Source organism: Epinephelus lanceolatus, chromosome 18, assembly GCF_041903045.1.
Source record: "Epinephelus lanceolatus isolate andai-2023 chromosome 18, ASM4190304v1, whole genome shotgun sequence".
In the NCBI taxonomy this organism is placed as follows: Eukaryota; Metazoa; Chordata; class Actinopteri; order Perciformes; family Serranidae; genus Epinephelus; species Epinephelus lanceolatus.
This window is the reverse complement of record NC_135751.1, coordinates 10268035-10290882: the sequence shown is the minus strand read 5'-3', so window position 1 is coordinate 10290882 and position 22848 is coordinate 10268035. Positions and strand designations below refer to the sequence as shown.

The window sequence follows — 22848 nt, the reverse complement described above, 5'->3', positions numbered from 1 at the left end:
GAAGGAAAATCTCCATTTTGTGCCAAGCACCCACATTCCAGCGTTTTATTAAGCATTTTCATCATCTTACGACTTATGTTCATAAAGTAACATTGTGTCGGGAGTCGAACCGTGAAGAGCACCTCTGTCTGATGATCTACAACATTTTGCTCGTGTCAATGCACCCACGAAGAGGGTGGGTGGTGGTCGGGACGTTCAGGAGAGTGGCCTCTTTGTTATGTCCTGTTCTGTCAGGTAGTAGTTAAGGTATCCTCCCAGAGCACCAACAGCCACTGCTGTCATATGACTGGAACAGCCATCTGAGAGATGAGACAGAAACAGAGGAGGAAGAGAGAAACCACAGTCATAAAATGCTCCAATACATTCTTTACAAGTCACAATTCTGCATTTAAAATTTTACTTAGCTGAAAGTCAACAAGTATTAGCAGTAAAAGGACCTCTGCTTTCAAAAGTAATAGTACAGATAGTGAAAAAAGAGAAGTGCAAACCATGGAGGAGTTAAAAGAAAATAGGGAAAATTGGAATTGAAGAAACAGGAGCTATAATACCTTGATTCAAACTAACCCATCTCACAGCAACAGCAATCACTGAGCATGGTTACATGTGCACAATAATCAGATAACTGGGAATAATCAGGTAATGGTAATAATCCGATTTGACGCGTTTACATGCACTTCAGTACTCTGATAATCAGAAAAACCTGGTTTACATAATTCAGTCCTTCAGTTGGATTTCTCCCCAAGTACATGACATAAAACTCAAACTTCCTGTTACAGTAGGTACTCATATCCTTGAAAAACCTTGAAAAGTATGCAAGTCATATATTTGCAAAAAAAAAAGCACTCATCATGCTGACAGCTTTTATATTCTTACAGTACTGTTTGTTTTTATCACTAACAAATACATGTGAGAGCATTCTAATGTGTAGTTTATCAATGTGGAGCCAATTTTACATACTTTGGGTAGATTCGGAGTAAAAGTACTGCAAAGTGCAATATACGAGTGTATTGTATATAAACTTGTCACAACTGCATAAAGATAAAATAAAAGTGACAATTTAAACACCGAGAATATAAAAATATATTATTTTATGTAAAATCTTTATCTGAAAGGAAACAAAAGCTGTCAGAATAACGTAGTGGAGTAGAAAGTACAATATTTCCCTCTAAAATGTAGTGGAGTGGGAGTATAAAATAGCAAAACCCGAAAGAAACCAGATTAAAGGGTATACATGCACCGAATAATCTGACTATTGGGGAAAAAGCTAGGTGTGTTTATCTGATTTCTCATAATCAGATAATGGCTTTTATCTGATAAAGCCTATCGGATTATGCTGTTTACATGACCACTTGAATAGTCAGGTAACTCCAGAAATCAGATAATGATCGGTTTATTAGTGTGCATGTAAACACGCTCACTGACTCCTGTCCATCTTCAGCATTCATTCATTTGTTATTTTTGCACAACTTGCTGACACTAACTAGGACACTTGCATGTTTTTGGCAGCTTTGATTAAAATACACTTGAATGTCCCTGTGGGGATATTTGTTTTGACTCTGTAAGACTTTGTTCCATAAACAATACACCAAATAAAAAAATGAAAAACATAAAACATTACAAAAGACAATAAAATAAATGAAGAGAAATAGTTTCAAGAGTACATTCAGTACTACAAACAACCATATATTTTTGTCTGTGGTTAAGGTCCTGTCAAATTCATTGCTTCTGCTGTGAGTTACCAGTTGCCTCAAGTTACATAAAAAAAATTTGCATTTGTGGTATAGTGATTTTAAATATGGAGATACAGGTGAAACTCAAATTCTGGGGAAAAGAGAGCACTGGTATGTGATTGGGTCCCAAAATATTATACAGGAGCAAAAGTGTTGATACACACTGTGATTCTCAGCAGTGAAAGCTCTCTGTGTGATGACAGACTTATAAATTATATTAGATTCATCAGTCACAAACTGACCTGGAAGTATTTTCTCCCTCCTCTTTACTCTCCTGTGAGGCTGCAGCTGTTCCAGCAGCTCGTCTCCGATGATCTGAGAGATGATGCTCTCTGAGAAAAAAACACAGCAGAGGAGATAAACTCTTAATCCATTTTATCCAGCTAATAATCGTATTCTGGTTCAGGCTGTTAACAGAGTGCTCAGACTGCTAAATAACAAATAAGTCTACATTTACGCCACCTGGTAAAACACTTTTTTTTGGTTTACGTGTGATAAAAAAAAACATGAACCACATTAGATGTGTTTTGGAGCTCATGTATCTATAAATAGACAAGCTAGGAAGAAGATTATCACCTCTGATCTAAACAGACCGAAAAGAAAAAAATCCAGATGTGCATTAGTCTGAACACAGTTTGAGAGTGAAGCATCGATACAAGGCAAGGTCATTTTTACGACTAAATTGCTGTAAAAAAAACACTCACTGTCTCTCCCAAAGCAGCCCACTTCCTCATCCTGCAGCCTGAGGATATGCTGCAGCCAATCAGCATTGTAGAAGTCAGAGAAGCCAGCCAATCCACAAATCAGGACTGTTGATGGAGAGCAGAGGAACTCAAGTCAGTCAAAACATTGTTCAATCTTAATGACATTTACATTTGATCACAGTGCAGATTCCTTTCTTTCAGCAATTTTCTGGACATGAATCAAGAAAGTTTAAAGGTCCAGTGTGTAGGATTTAGGGGCATGTTTTGGCAGATATTGTATATAATATTCATTACTATGTTTTCAGTGGTCAAAAATCAACCTGAAAATAAGAATCGTTTAGTCGGGAACACTTTAGACAAAGAAAACTTTATTTCCATTTGTAGTATTATATGTGGTATTTCTACTACACAGAAAGCCTCTTCCACACACCTACGTGGAAAGCCAAAGGTGTGGAGAGAGCACACCTCTCTGCCCTTCCATGTGCAAATGAGGAAAGCCTGAGACAGAGAGAGCAAACCTCCCTGCCCTTCCATGCATCCACATGGAAAGCCTAAGGCGGGGAGAGCAGCAGCAAAGACCCCCAGACCAGAACAGAGCAGCATCAGTGACAAACAGAAATTAAATTTATAAGTCAGACACAGCCTGAAAAGGAGGAGCTGGGGTGGAGGCAGGTTGCAAAGCAGCTTGCAGAAGAAGCAGCAACAGAAGGCAGTCTACAGCAGTTTAGATAGGGCGCCCTGAATGAGATTTGCCAATTGGTTGCATAGAAAGGAATCATGTGACCTATCAGCTGACTCCCTTCCATCAATCAGCTGCTCCATCAGTTGATTGGCTGTTTGAAATCAGCTGATGTAGCTGAAATGTGAGCTGAGCTTGATATCATGTCCTGCCTGAACTAACCCATGTTCTTTCTACAGTAGCACAGAACAGACAAACCAAACACTGGCTCTTGATAAGGCCATTCCCATTTCCTTTTTTCAAATCAGCCACTGTAGTTCTCCTACACGCTAGGCACATGTTTCAGGTCTGCACCTCACCACTAGATGCTAATGAATCCTACACACTAGACCTTTAAGTCAATTTCCACTGGAAGTTACTAAAAATATTTTTGTCCCATAGGTTGACTTTGGCTGTTTTCCATCCCTTGTACAATTTGTTAGAAAAGGTCAAACTTGAAAAATCCTTGCAAAGAAAAATTAAACACAGCAGAGAGAAGCTAAATGTAAAGGCAAGAAAGGAAAGGGTCAGTATTTATACAAAGAATTTGGGAAGAAGTAATGTATGAGGGTGTTCCGGATTAGTCTGTCAACCAGACGTGAACTATCTTGATAATCAGTTCATACTTTCACTCATGCTTTAATCAACAATGCCAAATATTCTCTGCTTCCAGCATCTCTAATGGGATAATTTCCTGCTTTTTTCTGTGTTGTATCACAGAAAACTGAAAATCTTTTGGGTTCTGGACTGTTGGTAGGACAAAACAAGACATTTGAAGACTTCATCTTTGGCTCTAAGAAATTTGCATTCAGCATTTTTTCGAATTTTTTTGGCATTTAATCAACAAAGCAATTAATTGATCAAGACTATAACTGAAGAATTAATGGACAGTCAGAATAATATTTAGTTACAGCCCTATCTGATTAACAATAGTTACATGTACCAAGACATTGCTATTAGATTTTCCAAAGGGTTTTATGAACCAACAGAGGTGGAAGTCTTTTTTAAACTTTTGTAAAGCATGAAAATTACCAGACATATTATGCAAATATATGTATTTTGGAACCAGTATAAATTATTAGATAAGATAGAAAAGAAGATTAAAGCCCAAAGAGAGAAACCTGTTTAAAACTCACTGTTTTCAATGAAGATGTCCACCGTCTGCTCGGTCAGACCGTCTCTGATGATGTCCTGGTTGGTCTTCATCATGTTAGAGCAAAAGATCTTCTCGTAGCTGCGTTCAGTCATGTTGGCTCGGGTTGCTCGAGTGTCGCCTTTCAGCAGGTTGGTGCAGCCTCTCTGAGAGGGAAACACAAATCAGTCAGTGTCTCTGAAATTTAGTAGAGTCGAGGTTATAAAACAATGATTCTGCTTATTCCTGCTAATTTACTGATGTGTTTCAATCTTAGCATCTGCTGAGAATTCCGCGCATTGTGCAGGTATTTTCAGAGGTAGCTACCGGTATGTATAAAAAGATGTTCCTTTCCTTTAGGGCACTGTTAGTTTGAATGTCCTTCACTTTGTTTTGTTGTCTGGCTAAAGGTACGTGGTGTGGTTCTTCACCACTTGCAGCCCTGCAGAGCATTTTTTTAAGAATGAGTCCCTTTATGCTATGCGACTGACTGATAGTTGGTGGCGATAACATGAAAAGGCAATGAAGAGGACTGTGAGCCAGCAAACCAAAAAATGCTCTATTACAAAAGTTGACATATTTCGCGCCAATGGTATGAAGTGGTATACACTTCCTGTCTCCTAAGAGCGCACAGCCGTCTCTCTCCCCCATCCCCCCTCTTTGTTTTGAAAGCACATTTAAAACAATACAACACTACATACAGGACAAATTTAATGTTTGCTCCTCATTTTGCCATTTGTTTTTATCTACAAGCTAAATATGTGATAACAGCCGAGTACGAGATCATATCAGATCTCTCAAGAGTGTGTTGCTGAGACAGAGACATGTCTCCAACGAAGTTATTTTCTCCTGATGTGTCTGTCTGAAAAATGCTGCTTTAGTTTCGGAATGTTTGGAAGATGTTTGGCTTCTAAAAAGAGGGCCCAGTATTTACTTCAGTGACTATGGGGTGAAATAAGTGGTCATAATCTGTGCTCACATGCACTTCATATTAGAGTCAGTAAACTCAGGACCTGATGCTAGTCTCCTAAAGGAGCAGTAATAAAACCCATGAGATACAGGAAAAGAATCTAGCATGGGCGTCTCATTACCAAACCGTCTCTGAGCAAACACGGATGTAAGTAAATACATTCCGTGTGTGTTTTGGCCTCAAGGATTCACACAATGTCAACATAACTTTAACTTGCCAAAGAGTCCAATGCGGCCAACTGGATGACTTTGCACACCAAATAGTGAAGCACTTGTCAAGGCTAAGAGGTGACAGGTTGTAGGAGCAAGTTAAACAGTGAGCAACTTACTTCATGTTCAATGCTGCTACGGTTCTCTGTAAAATCAGTGAGTACTTATTGTGATCATATGTAAAGATACTGAACATAGTGCACACTAATGTCAATCAGCAGCTGTAACAGACACTGTATTGGTGGAACCCTGTGGCTATGGCACTGCCAGAACTTTAGATTTGTAAATGTCAGAGATGGGGACTTGAGTCATTGTGACTTGGACTCGAGTCGACTTGAGACGCTGTTTTGATGACTTGTGACTTGACTTGACAAAAAATAAAAGACTTGAGACTTGACTCGGCCCCCTCGCGCGCGCATGGGGGTCGTCCCTGCAAAGTAAACATTGCAGCAATGAAGTCACCTAAAATTTGGTTAAAACTGAGTAACCCAAGTAACTGTTGAGTTAGTTGTAAAGTTGAGCGAATACTGTTTGAGATGGACTAAATGAAGTAATGGTTTTAAAATTGAGTAATTATTACATGCTAAAACACTAGTAAACAAAGTAGATATTCCTTAAAAACAGATCGTGACATAAATATGGGTTTAAAACTTAGCAAAGTAAGTAAATATAATTTAAAATGGAATAAATATGTTAAAACAGTACATGAAATAAATAAGATTTTAAAATGAAGTAACTTTTAGTTAAAAACAGCATATGAAGTTGATTTGGGTTAACAGCTGAGTCAATGAGGTGTATATATAGCTAAGATCAGATTCTCCAGGTAAAATTACAATAATAAGGTGACTTGACTTGGACTTGACTTGACCTATTACAGGACTTGACTTGACTTGACATAACCTGTGACTTGACTTGACTTGACTTGCCCAAGAAAAAATGACTTGGGACTTGCTTGAGACTTGAAGGTTAAGACTTGAGACTTACTTGAGACTTGCACATGTGTGACTTGGTCCCATCTCTGGTAACTGTTTTGTCATGTACGTAATAACTTCACCTGGTTCTACTTAGTTTAGTGTTGTGATGCCAAGATTACTACAGAGGAGTAGAAATGTATGGACCAATGCACTTGTAATGACAGTGAGTAGTAGACTGACTGAATGTGGAAAAACTGTGACCTATTGTTGAAAAAGCACTTATTTTTATTTTTTTTCTGACATCTCAGGCTGTTCATTTTCTGTTTTGTCAATGGATGGATGTCTTCAGAATGTACTTGTACTTCCTTACACTACTACTTCACTACTTCCTTACTGGTACAGCCCACTTAAGATCTTATTGGGCTGTATTTGGCCCATTATCTCTAAAATGAGTTTGACACCCCTGCTTTAAAGGAGCTATATGTAAGAAATCTAAAGCAAATAGTCGTAGAATCCTCCTAATATGTCACAGAGACTAAGGAATAATGTTCATATAACATACTGATCTCACCGACAACAATAGTACAGCCAGAATATTCACATTTAAAAAAAGATTTTGCAGTCCGCAAATCATGTTTATGTTTTGGCTTGTTGCGCCACCCACCACCGTCTACCAGTCACACAGTCAGTAGAGTCTCAGCATCAGTTACAGTTACGACTGAGCTACAGCAGCATGGCAAGCAGCATTAGCAGTGTCCCAGTACATAGCATGAGCATAGACTGTATAAGAGCATGAGCAGCCGGCTTTTCCTCAGCTGCATCCCGGCAGCAGCGTTAGCAGCAGAGAAGCCGGACTTGCTCGAACGGTCCACTGGAAAACTGAAGATCAAGGACGTGGCGACGCAGCCCTGCCACGGCAGCTGCCCGTGGGCAAACAAATCAATCTCCAGCATGCCGCTGTCCAGCAACCTCGAATCTATAGGGGAGGGGTGGCGGACATGACTTGCAGCAGTATTTTGAATTTGAGTGCAGTAACCGTTTTTCTCCACATTCTTACATACAGCGCCTTTAACAGTTTACAAAAAAACTTTACAGGGTACCTTTAATCAGTGAGCTTTGGAAGTGTTGGTAGGTTAGTTGCTTCCAGTCTTTATGCTAAGCTTATCTAATCACCTCCTAGCTCTGGTGCCATAGGCATTAGGCTGGCTCTCAGCAAAAAAAAAAAAAAATGAAAAAGTGAATCTCTATCTAATAATCAAACAAATACTTTGACCCTTTTAACTTTGTTGTGGCTTAGAAGCTGGAGTGTAGCAGTTTCATTTTTCCAGTGAGCAAAAAATCTAAATGCATAGGTAGATATATTTTCACTCAAACAGAATCTAAAGCATCACAGCATGATTAGTCAATATTAATACAGGCTTGTTCCTGAAGTTTTTAATCACCTGCAAGAAAAGTTTCTCTCACTGAATATTTTAACATCCATGACATCATCATTTGTCTAGCCAAAAAATTATCTTATATATGTTTTCCTAAAGCTGTGGTTACAAATCCTTTTCAGTGATTGAATAATTTTGGGGTGAATCATTTAAACATCTCACCATTTTTCCAATCATGAAGTAGAGCAGCTGGTGGGACAGAGAGTAGTGTGGACAGCCAAAGCGGGTCATGGTGTCCCGACATGGTTTGGTGACGATGCAGGGTGTCCCGTTCATTTTCCTGATCAGACAGACACACATCAGTTTGTCTAGGACTAAAACACAACCCCTCATGTGCTTTTCAGAGAATATTAAGTGTAACTCATAACATACTTGAAATACTGTTTTTGTAATGCTTCGCCTTGAGTGAATTTCTTAAAATTTGTCAAAACATCCACTTGGATTCAGAGAAGTGCTAAGGTTTTAGTGGTCAGAGGTCAAGGTCACTGTAACCTCTTAATGAATGCAATATCTCAAAAACAATGATACAGAATTTCTTCTAATTTGGCACAAATGTCCATTTAGATTCAACAATGAACTGATTAAATTTTGGTGTCCGAAGGTCACTGTGACCTCACATCTCATTCTCGTGAATGTGATATCTCAATAAGGCCTTGAGAGAATTTCCTCATATTTGGCACAAATATCCACACCGACCCAGTGATGAACTGATTCAAGGTTGGTGGTCAGATGTCACTATGACCTCACAAAACATGCTTCTGGCCGTAACTCAATTCATACGCTAGTTATGACAAAGTTTCACACAAATGTCTAATAAGATAAAATGATTTTATATCTAAAAGGTCAAAGGTCCTGAATTGGTGACACTAATCTTGGGTGCCTATCTTGAAACTGTGCTGACTGTATAGACCAAACTATTTTGATTGTGGGGCATTTACAGAAAAGTATAAGGAGTCAATGCCCAAACAATAGTAAATGCATAGTTTTCAACCACCAGTTACATGGCAAAATAATCTGTTTCTAGACCAAAAAAAGCCCAGTTGCCCTAGAAAATTCCTTTTCCCTTCAAATTACTATGCAACACTACTAAACAGTTTAATGTTTGACATTGCAGTGGTTTATTGGTGTGCTAACATACTACAAAAACTATTCCTGTATTTTCCATCCTAGAAAAATTATTTGTTGCAAGGTTGGACAGTTTCATAGATAAACACAATTTATTAATATATAGCCAATATGGCTTTAGAAGCAACAGATCCACTTCACTGGCACTAAAGAAAGCATTTGATACAATAAATCACGAAATTATATTAGAAAAGTTGGAACGGTATGGTATTGGGGGGTGGGGCTTAGTTGGGTAAAAAGCTATATTGAAAATAGACAACAATTTGTGCAGTTGGGTGAGTATAGGTCGGCATGCTTAGATATCACTTGTGGCGTCCCACAGGGATCAATACTTGGTCCAAAATTATTTATATTATACATAAACGATTTAGTTAATGTCTGTAATATTCTTAAATTTGTCATTTTTGCTGATGACACTAATATGTTCTGTTCTGGCGAGCACTTACAACAGCTATTGGGGGATTTCCCTAGTTCAGTTGTGACATCCCCCAATAGCTTGAAAGTTTGATAACAACAAACTTTCTCTGAATGTTAATAAATCAAGGTTTATTTTATTTGGAAACAGACCAGTTCACCCTAACATACAGGTAGAAGTAAGTATAGACAGCTTTAGCCTTGAAAGAGTTTATGATTATACTTTTCTGGGAGTGAAAATAGATCACAAACTTAACTGGAAAACCCATATAGACCATGTCAGGTTGAAGATGGCAAGGAGTACTGGCATTTTAGGTAAGATCAGACACATATTAAACCACAAAACATTGCACACACTGTACTGTACCCTCATTTTACCATACCTGACATGTTGTGCTGAGATGTGGGGAAACACATACAAAAGCAACCTACAACCTATTATTACTATGCAGAAAAAGGCAATAAGAATTGTAAATAACGTAGGGTTCAACCATCACACCAATATACTGTTTTCTAAATTAAGGGTATTAAAGTTCCCTGACATAGTGGATCTTAAAACAGCACAGGTAGTATATAAGGCAAGAAATTATTTACTCCCTAGTAAACTACAAAAAATGATTGTTGGCAGAGATAGGCAATATGATTTAAGAGGTGAATTTATTTTCCGACAACCTAAAGTTCGTACAACTCTTAAAAGTATGTGTATTTCCGTCACTGGGGTGAAGTTATGGAATAGTTTACAGGACAAACTGAAAAAAAAGTAAGAACATCTTTCAGTTTATAAAGAAGTTTAAATATATTCTACTTGAAAAGTATAGTAAAATTGGTGCACGATCGGATACATAATGTGTATTGTGACTCTTATCTATGTTTCATTTGTTAATTATTGACTATTCGTTTTCTTGATGGATACATTTCCGTTTTGTTTTTTTTGTTTTTTTCTGTTGTTTTTTTCCTCCTTGTTGGTGTTACCATTCTTGCAATCATTTATTGATGGGATGGATTAAAGGGCCAGTGTGTAAAATGGGTTGAAAACCGTTGAAAACAGTGACACCAGTGGTCAAATTCTAGATTGCAGGGCTCACTCGCTCACTCCTCCCGTCGGGTAAATGACGGTGGCTTCGTAGGGACAAAAAGCCTTGCACAGACACGAGTTTTTCAGGAGTAGGTCTATCTAGCGACGAGGTGAATATTTATTTAGAAATCTAAACCATGTTACGATATTGTAATGAATCACTCACGAGCAGGAGACCAGAGTAGCGTTTGGGGAAAAGGCCCGTTTATTTGAGCACTCAAAAAACTCCGGTAACACTCCAGGGGGTAGCACGTAAAAGACTCCGTCCCAAACTCTGACTCTTCTAGCGTAACACACACACTTCATACACACATACTCACTTACAGTACCCAGCGGGGCAGCCCTCCCCTCTCTGCTCCACCAATCTCCAGCCCGCACACTGACTGACAGCTTACGCTACAATATTGTAGTGACCCTGCAGTAAATGTTCTGTTATAATGTCAATGTTCTGTGAGTTAATGGCATGTTTGGGATTGAATGAGTATAGGTAGGGGGGCGGGTTGCGAGTGTGACGGGGATGAGAGCTGTGTGAGTGCGCTTGCTGGTGTGTGTATGAGCGAGCTGGAGGAGAGAGCAGGAGTGCACAGTTGGAGTTACAGCTAAGTTGTTGTTTGTTGGTTGTTTTGGCGTAGTTACGGCCAACAGTAACCTGTACTGTTCAGTAATAAACAGTGGTTTTAGCTGTACTGAATCCAATCAGCAGGGTACATAGGAGTAAAGTTACTGCTATCCTATAAATTTTCAGTACGTCCTGCGCTGTGATCCGCGGAGGGATACACCGGTGAGCAGGCACAGACGTAACCTGTAAACAAAACTCAGCTGTTTATTTAGCCTAGCAATATCTCTGGACTATAGTAGCTGCAATGGACGACTTTGAATGCGATTTTGAAGAGTTTTTTGTAGCGGACACAGATCCAGAGCCATACCTGTTTGAGCCGGAGTATACAGATGAGGAACTCCATGTGTTGGATGCTGAGCGGGCGAGAAGAGAGGCTGAATCCTCCGCTCCCATTTTGCTGCACAGAATGGGATTCGGTGCTCCCATCGCTGGGGAGATATATCATCAGGAGCAAAAGCGCCACAGAGAGTGCATCACAAGGAGTGAAGTTGTGTCTTCTTTTCCTCACAGATAACGGTTCAGGTTCATTCTCTCCTGTTGCGTGGTAAGTGTGGTCCATTCACAAACTTTATAACTAAAAAAACTTTTCACTACTCTCCATCGACGAACTACTAACACTCTCTGCTGTTTCCTCCTCCTTCTTCCTTCCTTCCGCTGTCTTCGTTGGTTTATTTATACACGCGAAACGTGTTCTCTGGCTGGCTGGATTGTCCGCTCAGGCTGCCGTACATACATGGCGGCGCGAGATGGCGACCTCTCTAAAGCAAGGCCCTTGCTATATATATATATATATATATATATATATAAAAGCATAATTTTAAGGCTATGAAAACCAAACGAATTTTATTTTGTAGCGATTATACACTTGTATAAACATATTAATGGGTAGAATATTCAGATTCAGATTCAGATTTGACAATGAACCATGCTAAATATTACACACTGGCCCTTTAAGGGAAGGCACAAAAAAGCTGTACAGCTTCAGCCTTTTCCTTTTCAATCTACGGTAGCCTATTTATTTAAAAAAATAAAAATAAAAAAAAGAGTATAAGTCTGATGTGTACTATAATGCAAAGATAATATGCAAAGATTGTAATGTGCAATGATTGAAATGACTGAAATAAAATACATCAGTCAGTCAGTCATCTTTACTGGTACGCCGCATTGTTTACTGAGGTAAATGTTTTTTGACTAGTAATAAATCATTGTAGGTAAAGTAGCACAATCCAGTGTTCAAATGAATAAGTGCAATAGCAGGGTTTGCTTGTAATAGCCTAGTTATTAAAGATGTTGGCCATCGTGTTTTAACTAAGCCGTGAAATGTACATGAAGTGCAATTTATTACAAGTATGCACAAGCCATGTTGAGATCTATTTTTTAAAAATTGCCTCAGCCATTTAAAAATGGCCGCAGTTGGCCCTGGGACGTAGTTTTGGCCACCCCTGGTATAGATTTTCTGTGCTGTTCAAGGGCACATTAATAACTGAGAGCTACCAAGAATCAACATTTATATTTTCTCAGAGTTCCTCTTGTCCACATTTTTAGCAGCTGGACAGTGGACACTGTTTAAAGAGACTTTAGTAAGTCAAATGAATACTGTAAATTATTTTCTGATCCATGGTTTACATCTGGTTAAGGTCAGTAAAAGACTGTAGTCGTGATCAAAAGACACAGGCTCTGACTGTGTTTGGCAAACGGGTTGTGAACCTCAGTCTCCCTGAGATTGCTTGTGGTGAAATAAAGTCATGCTATGTCAGGTGTTTGTTAAAATGTGTTCGTACCAGGTTCCCAGCAGCAGGGTCAGACATTTGTCGCTGAGCTGCTCATCGTAACACTCGGTGGTCATGGTAGAGGGATACACCAGGCTGGAATCTGTGGAGCTCCACTCCTGAGGAATCAACCAGAAACTCCACGACAGCAGGGGCTCAAACTCTGCATGACACACAGGAGGGGATTCTCACTGAGGTATAAACCTGTTCTTAACTATCATAAACTATGTATTAATGATCATTTACAGTCTAACTGAAATTATTGTTTTGTCTTCTTGCATAAAGTGACTTCTTGTCATTGAGTGTGACCTTCCTCTGTCCTCATTAATACCCAAAGGGGGAAAATTTATATTTTGGATGGAATCATTTGGATTTCCATGATTGCATCTTTTGTCTGTGCATTAAAATAGATGCTGTAAAAAAGACATTGATCTCAGTGAGCTCCTGATAAACATTAATATCAAACAGTCACTTTGGCTGTCTGTCCTCAGCTTCTGAGGCTCCTCTCAGAGCCATTTTTAATGTGGCTGTTTTAGTCTCTCCTTGCAGGACATGTCAAACAGCAGCTTTAAGGTAGTTCTACACAGGTGTTACTAATTGAGCATAGCGTTAGGTCAGGCAGGACACAATGTCAAGCTTGTCTCACATCTCTGCTACATCTGCTACTGATGGAGCAGCTAATTGATGGAAGGGAGTCAGCTGATAGATCACATGATTCCTTCCTATGTAACCAATTGGCAAATCTCATTCAGGGTGCCCTATTTAAACTGCGACGTGTCTACTGTTGCTGCTTCCTCTGCAAGCTGCTTTGCAACCGGCCTCCACTCCAGCTCCTCCTTTTCATGTTGTGTCTGACTTATCAGTGTCATTTCTGTTTGTCATTGATGCTGGCTGGAAGGGCAGGAAGGTTTGCTCTCTCTGCTTTAGGCTTTCCATGTAAGGACGTGGAATGGCGGAGAGGTGTGCTCTCTCCACCTTACGCTTTTAGTGTAGACCCAAGGAAAGGCATAGAGTCCCCAGAACAGAGCCATCCGGCCAAATATAATACTGTAAATGGACATAGATTATCTTAGACAAAAGTGTTCCTGATTGAAATAATGTTATCATGTACTGTATATAGCTATTGTGACAGTGGCCTTTGCTCAACCGTTGTATTTTCTCTTTCTGACTGACACACAGGTAACATGATGTGTCTCATGAACCTGAAAGATACAGCTTACTTAATACTGGTAGTATTAGCATTGAAATGCACACCAAGTATCAGGCAAGCAGTCTTTTTTTTTTTTTTTTTTTTTTAGAAATTTTCTAGTTCAACATTATCATTACTTACTAAAGCTCATTCACATGTATTAACATTTTATTTTATTAACAACAGAGGCCTCCTGAGCTGGCAGTTTTTCATGCATGACAGTGGGTTTTACCTGTTTTAAGTTATAACTGCAGGTCTTTTATTGACCAAAGGGTTTGTGTGCTTGTCTGGTTACATTTGATCAAACACCACAGGATTTCTGGAAAATGAAGTCTTTCTCACCTCTGTAGTATTTGGGGTCATTCTGCTGCAGGGCGGCAATGGCCTTGTTGAAGCTCTGATCAAGACGTCTGACCAGAGCGACTGCGCGGGTTCTCTGAGCCCAGCTGATCGGGTCGCTGTGAGGCCACGTCCGAACTGCCTCCTTCAGCTCAGCTGAGACACAAAACAGCAGAATCAGGATCAGTGGGTCAAAGAGAAAATGCATTCTTTGCAAAAATAGTGTCCGTCTGTATGCAAATGGAAATCGCAGGCAATTTATTAAAACTTAACACTGAGCACGATTACATGCACACAATAATCAGATAACTGGGAATAATCAGGTAATGGTAATAATCCGATTTGACGCGTTTACGTGCACTTCAGTAATCTGATAATCAGAAAAACCTGGTTTACATGATTCAGTCCTTCAGTTGAATTTCTCCTCAAGTACATGACATAAAACTCAAACTTCCTGTTACAGTAGGTACTCATATCCTTGAAAAATCTCGAAAAGTATGCAAGTCATATAGTATTTGCAAAATAAAGCGCTCATCATGCTGACAGCTTATATTCTTACAGTACTGTTTGTTTTTATCATTAACAAATACATGTGAGAGCATTCTAATGTGTAGTTTATCAGTGTGGAGCCAATTTTACATACTTTGGGTAGATTCGGAGTAAAAGTACTGCAAAGTGCAATATACAAGTGTATTGTATATAAACTTGTCACACAAAGTGCATAACATATAAGTAAGATAAAATAAAAGTGACAATTTAAACACTGAGAATATAAAAATATATTATTTTATGTAAAATCTTTATCTGAAAGGAAACAAAAGCTGTCAGATTAACGTAGTGGGGTAGAAAGTACAATATTTCCCTCTAAAATGTGGGAGTGGGAGTATAAAATAGCAAAACCCGAAAGAAACCAGATTAAAGGGTATACATGCATCAAATAATCTGACTATTGGGGAAAAAGCTAGGTGTGTTTATCTGATTTCTCATAATCAGATAATGGCTTTTATCTGATAAAGCCTATCGGATTATGCTGTTTACATGACCACTTGAATAGTCAGGTAACTCCAGAAATCAGACAATGATCGGTTTATTAGTGTGCATGTAAACGCGCTCACTGAGGTCATGTCCTGTGTGTTTTTAACTATGCAAGCTGCTTTGCTGTATGGGTGTCGCTCTGTCTGCCAGTCCAGGTTGAAAAATCTCAACAAATATTGGATGGATTCGCTTACAAAAAAGAACTTTATTCAAGTGTGCTATTAGTATACTTTATTAACTAATAATGAAAGAGTATGCTTTCAGTTTGCTTTTTATGTAGTTTATGCACTTACCAAGAGTACATGGCTTATACCAACAAGTATACAAAAAGTCTAAGTATATTTGGCTTATTATAATAATAATAATAATAATAATAACAATGATAATACATTTTATTTATAAAGCGCTTTCCAAAGTTCTCAAAGTCACTTTACAGAATAGGTTAAAAACACATCAAAAAGCAATTTACAGCAAAAGACATCGAAGACAAAGAGGAATAGCAATGGGAGTGAAAAACAAATAAATAAATAAATGAATAAAAAAGTAGCTAAATATTAAAAGCAGAACGGAACAGGTGAGTTTTGAGTAGTGATTTGAATGATGGGAGGTCAGTGCAGTCACGGATGTGTTTTGGGAGGGAGTTCCAGAGGGTGGGGGCAGCAGCGGAGAAGGCTCTGGCCCCCCAGGTTCTGTGCTTGGTCTTGGGGACGGTGAGAAGATTGGCATTGGAAGAGCGGAGGCTGCAGGAAGGGGTGTAAGGGTGGAGTAGGTCTGTGAGGTAAGAGGGGGCCTGGTTATGGAGGGCTTTATGGGTGAGTAGGAGGAGTTTGAGGAGTTTATACCTGTATTTAAACATCTGGTTAAGATATACTTAAGAAAGGTATAATTAGGTATTTCTGCTTTAAACAGAAAGTTTAATCCCAGGCGGCAAGGTCACTGACTCAATATTGAAATACCATCAAAATTAAAATTTTTATTGTTCAACGCTAAATAATATTGAATAAGTGTTGATAATTGCACTGCACTTAGCTGGTTTTATTCCTACCTTTTAGATAGAACTTTTGCGGTCACCATAGGTAATTACACATCCTCGAAAACTCAGATTACCTGTGGTGTACCGCAAGGTTCAATTTTAGGTCCAATTTTATTTTCTATTTATATGCTTCCGCTCGGTCAGATCATCTGCCACCACAACGTGTCTTTCCATTGCTATGTGGACGACGCACAGATATACCTCCCGCTGAGACCGGATGACCCAAGAAGCCTAGCTGCTGTATTAGACTGTCTCAACGATATCGACTGTTGCTCTCGCCATCGCCAAGAAAACAATCCTAGTCAATTGGAAAGATAAACAGACATCAACCATTGGCTGAATCTCCTTGTAGAACATATTTCGCTGGAGAAAATATCTGCTGGCCACAGAAACCAATTAACATACTTTACAGAAAAATGGTCACCATTTATTCACTCACTAAACGTGTCTGTATAGTGCCACTCAGCCTGTGAGCATATGCCACCTGTACATATAAATATTACAACTCAAGAAAGACTGTTGTGTAATATGTAACGTGTTTCTGTTAATGATGTAACTCCTAATCCCTCTATCTCTCTCACCACAATATACCACAGCGGTTCATCAGAACTCAAGGTCTTAAGCATGTGTTAGGTGCACCTTCTTCCCCTTGAATCCGGGCCTGCTCCCTGGCTCTGTGGGGGATCGCGGGGCCGGGCAGTTTCCTCTGGGGGCAGGTGCGTCTGGACTGCTCGCCCTGTGTGCCTGGGGGGGGCGGGGTCTCCTCGTGCTCCCCGGGCCTGGGGCGGCGTGGCCGGTCCCCCCTGGGGGGCTGTTTCCGCCCCTGGTGGTGCGGGGTGGGTGGGCTCCTCCTCCCACCCCCCGCTTCGCTCTGCTCCTGCCCTTCCCCCTCCCTCCTCCCTCCCCCCTCTCCCCGTCCCTCCCTGCTCCTCTCTCCCGGCCTCGGGCGGGCCCGGGGTCCTCCCCCAGGTTGGGGGGCCTGGTGTGGGGTCTGGGTGCTGCCCGCGGGGGGTGTTCTGGTGCTGCGCAGTGTGGGCCTGCCCGTTGGTGTGCGGCCGGCGGTAGGGGGCGGGTCGGATGGGCTGGGGGTCCGGCTTTGGGTCTGTGGAGGTCTGGAGGGGTACTGGCGGGGTTGCAGGTTGGCCTGTGCTCCTGTGCTTCGGGGTTCGGGGGGGCTGGGTGGGGCCCGTCGTCCGTGCACCCTGGTGGCGCGCCTCGTCCTTCTGCTGGGGGTCGATTGGCTGCGGGCAGTGTGGCCCAGGTCGGGACCATTGCAGGGGCCTGACGCTGCAGTTGCTTGGGGGGCGGGGTTGGGTGGGGGCCCGTTGGGTTTCCTTGGGGCCCGCCTGGCCCGCTGTCCATGGGCGCTGGGGGCCTCGCGGCGCCGGGGTCTGGTTGGCGCCACCTTCTAGCCCCTCCCATCCATCCCTCCAGCCCTCGGGCCGGGCCTACACTGGCCTGGCCTCCTAAACCACATTTAGTTCACTCACCACACATTCCACAGTTTTAATGCACCACATACACTCACTCTTCGAGGTGCAGACCACTGATGGATTGGGGGGCTTCATGACGGGGCAGGCTATGGGACAGTGGTGTCCGGTAGCCCTCCATGCTGCCGCCCGGCCCATCCTTATCTGTTCTCCAATTTTAAAGCACCACATACACCTACATCTTGCGGGACAGATGGGAACAGGTTCCAGGTGCCTATGGCTGCACGGGCTGCAGGACAGCAGTGTGCTGTAGCCATCAGCCTTGCCCCCACCTGTCTCCTATGTCCCTCAATTTTAATGCACCACATCACACTTGTGGGCACTCACATTCACATTCACGGTGTAGGGTTAATGTTTCTCCGTCAGGGAACGGAGAATCATAGTAAGGGGGGGGTGGTGGGTTTACACACACTGTAGATACGCATGGCGTGGCTCGTGGGGTCCGGCCCTCCTGGGCTGAGGGCTGGAGCCAGGGAGCCCATTTACATCATGGTGGTGTGGCTGGGTTGGGGGGGGGGGGGCGGTCCGCGTCGGGCGGTGGGTGGGCGGGCCCTCCTGCCCTGCCTGTCTGGGGTGTGTCTCTGGCTCTCTGGGGGTGCCGGCCATTGCCGCCCTGGGTCCTTGGGCCTGTGTGGTGTCCTGCGGCCTCTGCGGCTCCTTGGTCTTGGGGTCTGGGCGCTCCTGCGGTCTTGGGGTGCCATACCGCCCCCCTTCCCCCGCAGGGCTGGCCCTGGACCCTGGTGATGGTTTTCATAAACACATTGGGAGGGTTCAAATACACGCATGCATGTTCGATACTTCAGCTCCGTGACGCATCGCAAAGAACCGATGGGATCACTCCAAAGGGGCCCACTTGCCTCTCAAACCTACCACACCGCGCTGGCAACTCTTCTCTACAATCGGGCTTTCCCCCTCCACCAAGACTCTCACATTTTTGGTGTTCAGTGTAGACTTCTCTTTTGTTTTTGTTTTTCAGTACAGTATAGTAGACATGTATATGTTTATTTTTGATAATCTGCATGGAGCACAACCACCTCAAGGCCACAATACATCAGCTACACTGCCTGTTTCTCCCCTGTTTTTTTTTTATTTGTTTGTTTATTTGTTTGTTTGTTTTTCCTCCTTCTCCGCATGCACTGTCACTATATAACTCAGGACTTAAGCACCTGCCCCCTCCCCCTTGCTTGTTTCCTTACTTTCCCCTTGACACACTTTGGTGTATCACGGCCCTCTCTGACTCATATTAGGAAGTTTTTCCAATAAAGACTGTTAGGCTAGTCTCCAGGGAGGGTGGGTGACGGTCACAACCACGCACAGTATGGGTATAAAATACTTGACTGCAAGATTAACAGTGCATCAATCTTCACAAGAAGCTTACACCCTTTAGTGGCGCTAAGCTATGAAGACCAATGCAGACAAGTAGGAGAAAAAAAAAAAAACTTTATTGACTGTTGGATGGCCCAAAACTTTCTTCAACTCAATAACTCCAAATCCAAAATCATACTGTTCACTCCCCCAAACTCCACCAGTCCCATTGAAAATAGCCTTGGTCCCCTGTCCGTTAACATCAAATCCGCAGCCAGAAACTTAGGAGTAATATTCGATCCAGACCTCAACTTCCAACCTCATATCAATAAAGTTGTCCAGTCCTGTTTCCATCAGTTAAGAACTATCTCCAAAATCAAACCCATGCTCCCACATTCTGACTTAGAAAAAATAATCCACGCATTCATCTTCTCCAGACTCGATTACTGTAACTCACTCCTCTCTGGCATAAACCATAAATCACTCTCCCACCTCCAACTGGTCCAGAACGCAGCAGCTAGGCTTCTTACTGGTTTTAACAGATGGCATCACATCACCCCAATCCTGGCTTCCCTCCATTGGCTCCCTGTGCGTTTTAGAATTGATTTTAAGATTTTACTGATCACTTTTAAAGCCCGTCTGGGTCTGTCCCCAAGTTACATAGCAGAAACGTTGACCCCATATGAGCCAGTACGCAGCCTTAGATCCTCGGGCAGGGCCCTCCTGGCCGTTCCAAAGTCGAGACTTAAATCTAAAGGCGACCGCGCCTTTTCCATCAGGGCCCCTCGACTTTGGAACGACCTGCCTGAGGAGATAATGCTTGCAGAATCAGTAACATCTTTTAAATCTCTTCTTAAAACCCATTTTTATAGACTTGCCTTTATGTGATGTCGTCTTTTTATTTATTCTTTTTGTTTATTCTTTTAATTTATTTTATTCTATTCCTTTTAATTGTTTATTCTTCGTTATTCTATTGTCATTATGCAATGTTGTCTTTTTATCCTTCTATTCGTTTGTTTCTAATATTTAGAAATATTTATTGTTGCCTTTATTGTTCTTATCTCTTTTAACATTCTGTCCTATCATTCTGTCTTTATCATTCTGTCTGTGTTTTGCTTAACTCAATTTTGCTGTTTGTCCTCACTGTTTTGACTCTCTGTTGCTATAGATATCCTGTGTTTGCTTTGTTCGTCAAAGCACTTTGTAAACTTTTGTTTTTAAAGGTGCTATATAAATAAATTTATTATTATTATTATTAATTATTTGCTTTAGCAACGTTGAAATAACAACATTGAATTAATATTGATTTTTGGGCAGCTCCATTGCCCACTGGCAACCATGTCAGTCCACTCTTCACTTTGTTCAACACTTCAAGGCCTCAACATATCTCAAAATCTACTGGGCGTATTTCCATGCTATTTGGCTGAAATTTATTACACACATTTATGCTCCCAGGGGGATGAACCCTGCTGACTTTGGTGATCCTCTGGGTTTTCCTCTAGTGCCACCATGAGATTCACATTTATATTTTTTTGTGAAATACCTCAACAACTATTGAATGGGTTGTGATGAAATGTGGTTCACACATTCATGTTCCCCTCAGGATGAATTGTAATAACTTTGATAAAGACTGTAAAGGCTAAACATCAGCATGTTAGCACTGTCATTGTGAGCGTGTTAGCATTCTAATGTTGGCTTTTACTTCAAAGCACCACTGAACCTTAGTACTGCTTCACAGAGCTGCTAGCACAACTGTAAATAAATATAGCACTTCTTACATGAGGTCACAAAGTTCGATGACAGATATTTCAATTAAAAAAACAGCAAAAAAACAGAATAAAGAATTAATGAAATGCCTTTGAAATAAGCAGGTGTTGAGACATTTAAACACTAAACTGTTTTGAGAGTTTGCTCATCTGACCCCCAGAATTACAAAATCTCGGTCACCACCAGACTTGAACTTTGAACCTGTTGACTTTATGGGAATAGTAACTCAATGATATTAGATAGATAGATAGATAGATAGATAGATAGATAGCACATTATTATAATGTGGTGTATTCTTATTTAAGAAACTAAGCTGTAGCATTATTACAACTAAATTCTGCTGTAATGTAGATGTATTTACTGATTGGCAAATGTTCATCATTAATTAAACAAAATGCAAACATATAACAAAATGCTTATAATAAAACACAATTTAGTGTTTTTAGAAAAAAAACGTATTGAATTGTTTAAAATGTCACTGTATTGTCTTTGCTGTAAAAGCACTTTATATCCCTCTACAGCTTAATAACTCAAATTAGGGACAAAAGTGTGTCTGTTAGGGTTGACAGTCTTCAACTTTTAAACAATAGGCTATGATTCCCCTAAAATTTCCCCTATATTGGGCAGTGTAGTACCATTTCACCACAGAATAGTTTACTTATTAGTAGTAGTGCCTTTTGCCAAAAAAAGTGACCCACCTTATCCGAACCCACACGGGCCAAATAAACAAAAACACAGATATTTTCCAGATGTTTCCTGCAGCTTTTCTAGCACAGGACGTGTTGACGTACCTTGCAGCATAAGGAAGCCGACCACCCCGTCCAGGTTGATGTGCTCATGTTGCCGCTCCAGGAAGGATGCTCCCCTGGAAAGGCTGTTCAAGATGTCATCGATCACCTCCGCCCGCGACCCGAACACTGCGGCAAACAGAGCCAGCACAGCGGCCAGCTGGTGCCCCGCTGCCCGCATGTTCTCACTCGGACAATCCCAGTCTGGAGGCTCCGGGACAGTTCCTCTCCTTCAGAAAACAGGCTGTCTCTCCTCGAACAGGAGGGGGAGGAAAGTGAGGAGGCTAGGGGAGGAAACAGCCGTGACGTCAGAAGGGCTGTTATGAAATCCCAACTTTAAAGTAGCCTAATTTTATTTGCATATTTGTAGCACACACTTTCACCCCATGATACAACCTCCAAGTAGCCCAAAACCAGTCCTTACAAGGTGAAAGAGGTAGCCTCAGATCTTTTAGGTTACTTTAGTAAAGCAGCAATTCCACTGTACAGAAACAGCCTTCTCTGTTGCAAGTAAAAATGTTGCACTCAAAAACTTAGTTAAGTACCTTTATAGTTAATAAACAGGCTATTAGCATGAAAATATACTAAAATTACCAGAAAATGTAAGTGCTCATTAAGTAGAGCTGCCCATTTCAGAATAATATAGGCCTATATTAGGTTAGTAGAATATAATTATATACTGCATCTTAATATCTTATTTAGCTTACGATGAAACATCATAATTTATATTTTATAATAATCTCAACATTAGAGGAGTCCAAAGTAACTAGTAACTAATGTTGTCAGATACTGGGGGGAAAAGTATACTTGCCTCTGAGATGTAATGGAATAAAAGCAGAAAATTAAAGATGCTTAAGTAGTACCTCAAAACTGTACTTAAGTACAGTACTGGATGTACACAGTTAAAATCCACCACTGCAAGTCTTGGGCTACATTAACACCCTTACTCCTTAATGTTTTATGAAAGATAAAGTGATGTATGTTGCATTCTTTTAGAGGGCCACCACATCATTTATATTTCATTACATGTTAATTTTCTTGCTGCTTTCTGGGTCATAATTTAATCATACAGTTGTCTATTTGTGCA

At 41.0% G+C, this 22848-nt stretch overlaps 1 protein-coding gene across 1 annotated transcript; it reads right to left on the bottom strand.

Moving 5' to 3' along the window:
* Positions 1-15: 15 nt before the first annotated feature.
* Positions 16-22038, bottom strand: c18h16orf89 (chromosome 18 C16orf89 homolog). Its single transcript, XM_033644844.2, has 8 exons — positions 21765-22038; positions 14347-14499; positions 12828-12978; positions 7976-8093; positions 4289-4451; positions 2435-2539; positions 1973-2062; positions 16-299 (listed from the first exon to the last, which is right to left on the bottom strand). The coding sequence occupies exons 1-8, from the start codon at positions 21940-21942 to the stop codon at positions 196-198; spliced, it is 1062 nt and encodes a 353-aa protein (XP_033500735.1). The 5' UTR covers positions 21943-22038; the 3' UTR covers positions 16-195.
* Positions 22039-22848: the final 810 nt, after the last annotated feature.

What these genes read in the sequence shown, in the direction of transcription:
- c18h16orf89 (XM_033644844.2), bottom strand. Translation starts at nt 21,942, where the DNA reads ATGCGGGCAGCGGGGCACCAGCTGGCCGCTGTGCTGGCTCTGTTTGCC. An exon ending in TGACCCCAAATACTACAGAG is followed by an intron (nt 12,979 to 14,346) that starts GTGAGAAAGACT and finishes TGTGTCATGCAG; the next exon opens with AGTTTGAGCCCCTGCTGTCG. An exon ending in ACCCTGCTGCTGGGAACCTG is followed by an intron (nt 8,094 to 12,827) that starts GTACGAACACAT and finishes CTGTCTGATCAG; the next exon opens with GAAAATGAACGGGACACCCT.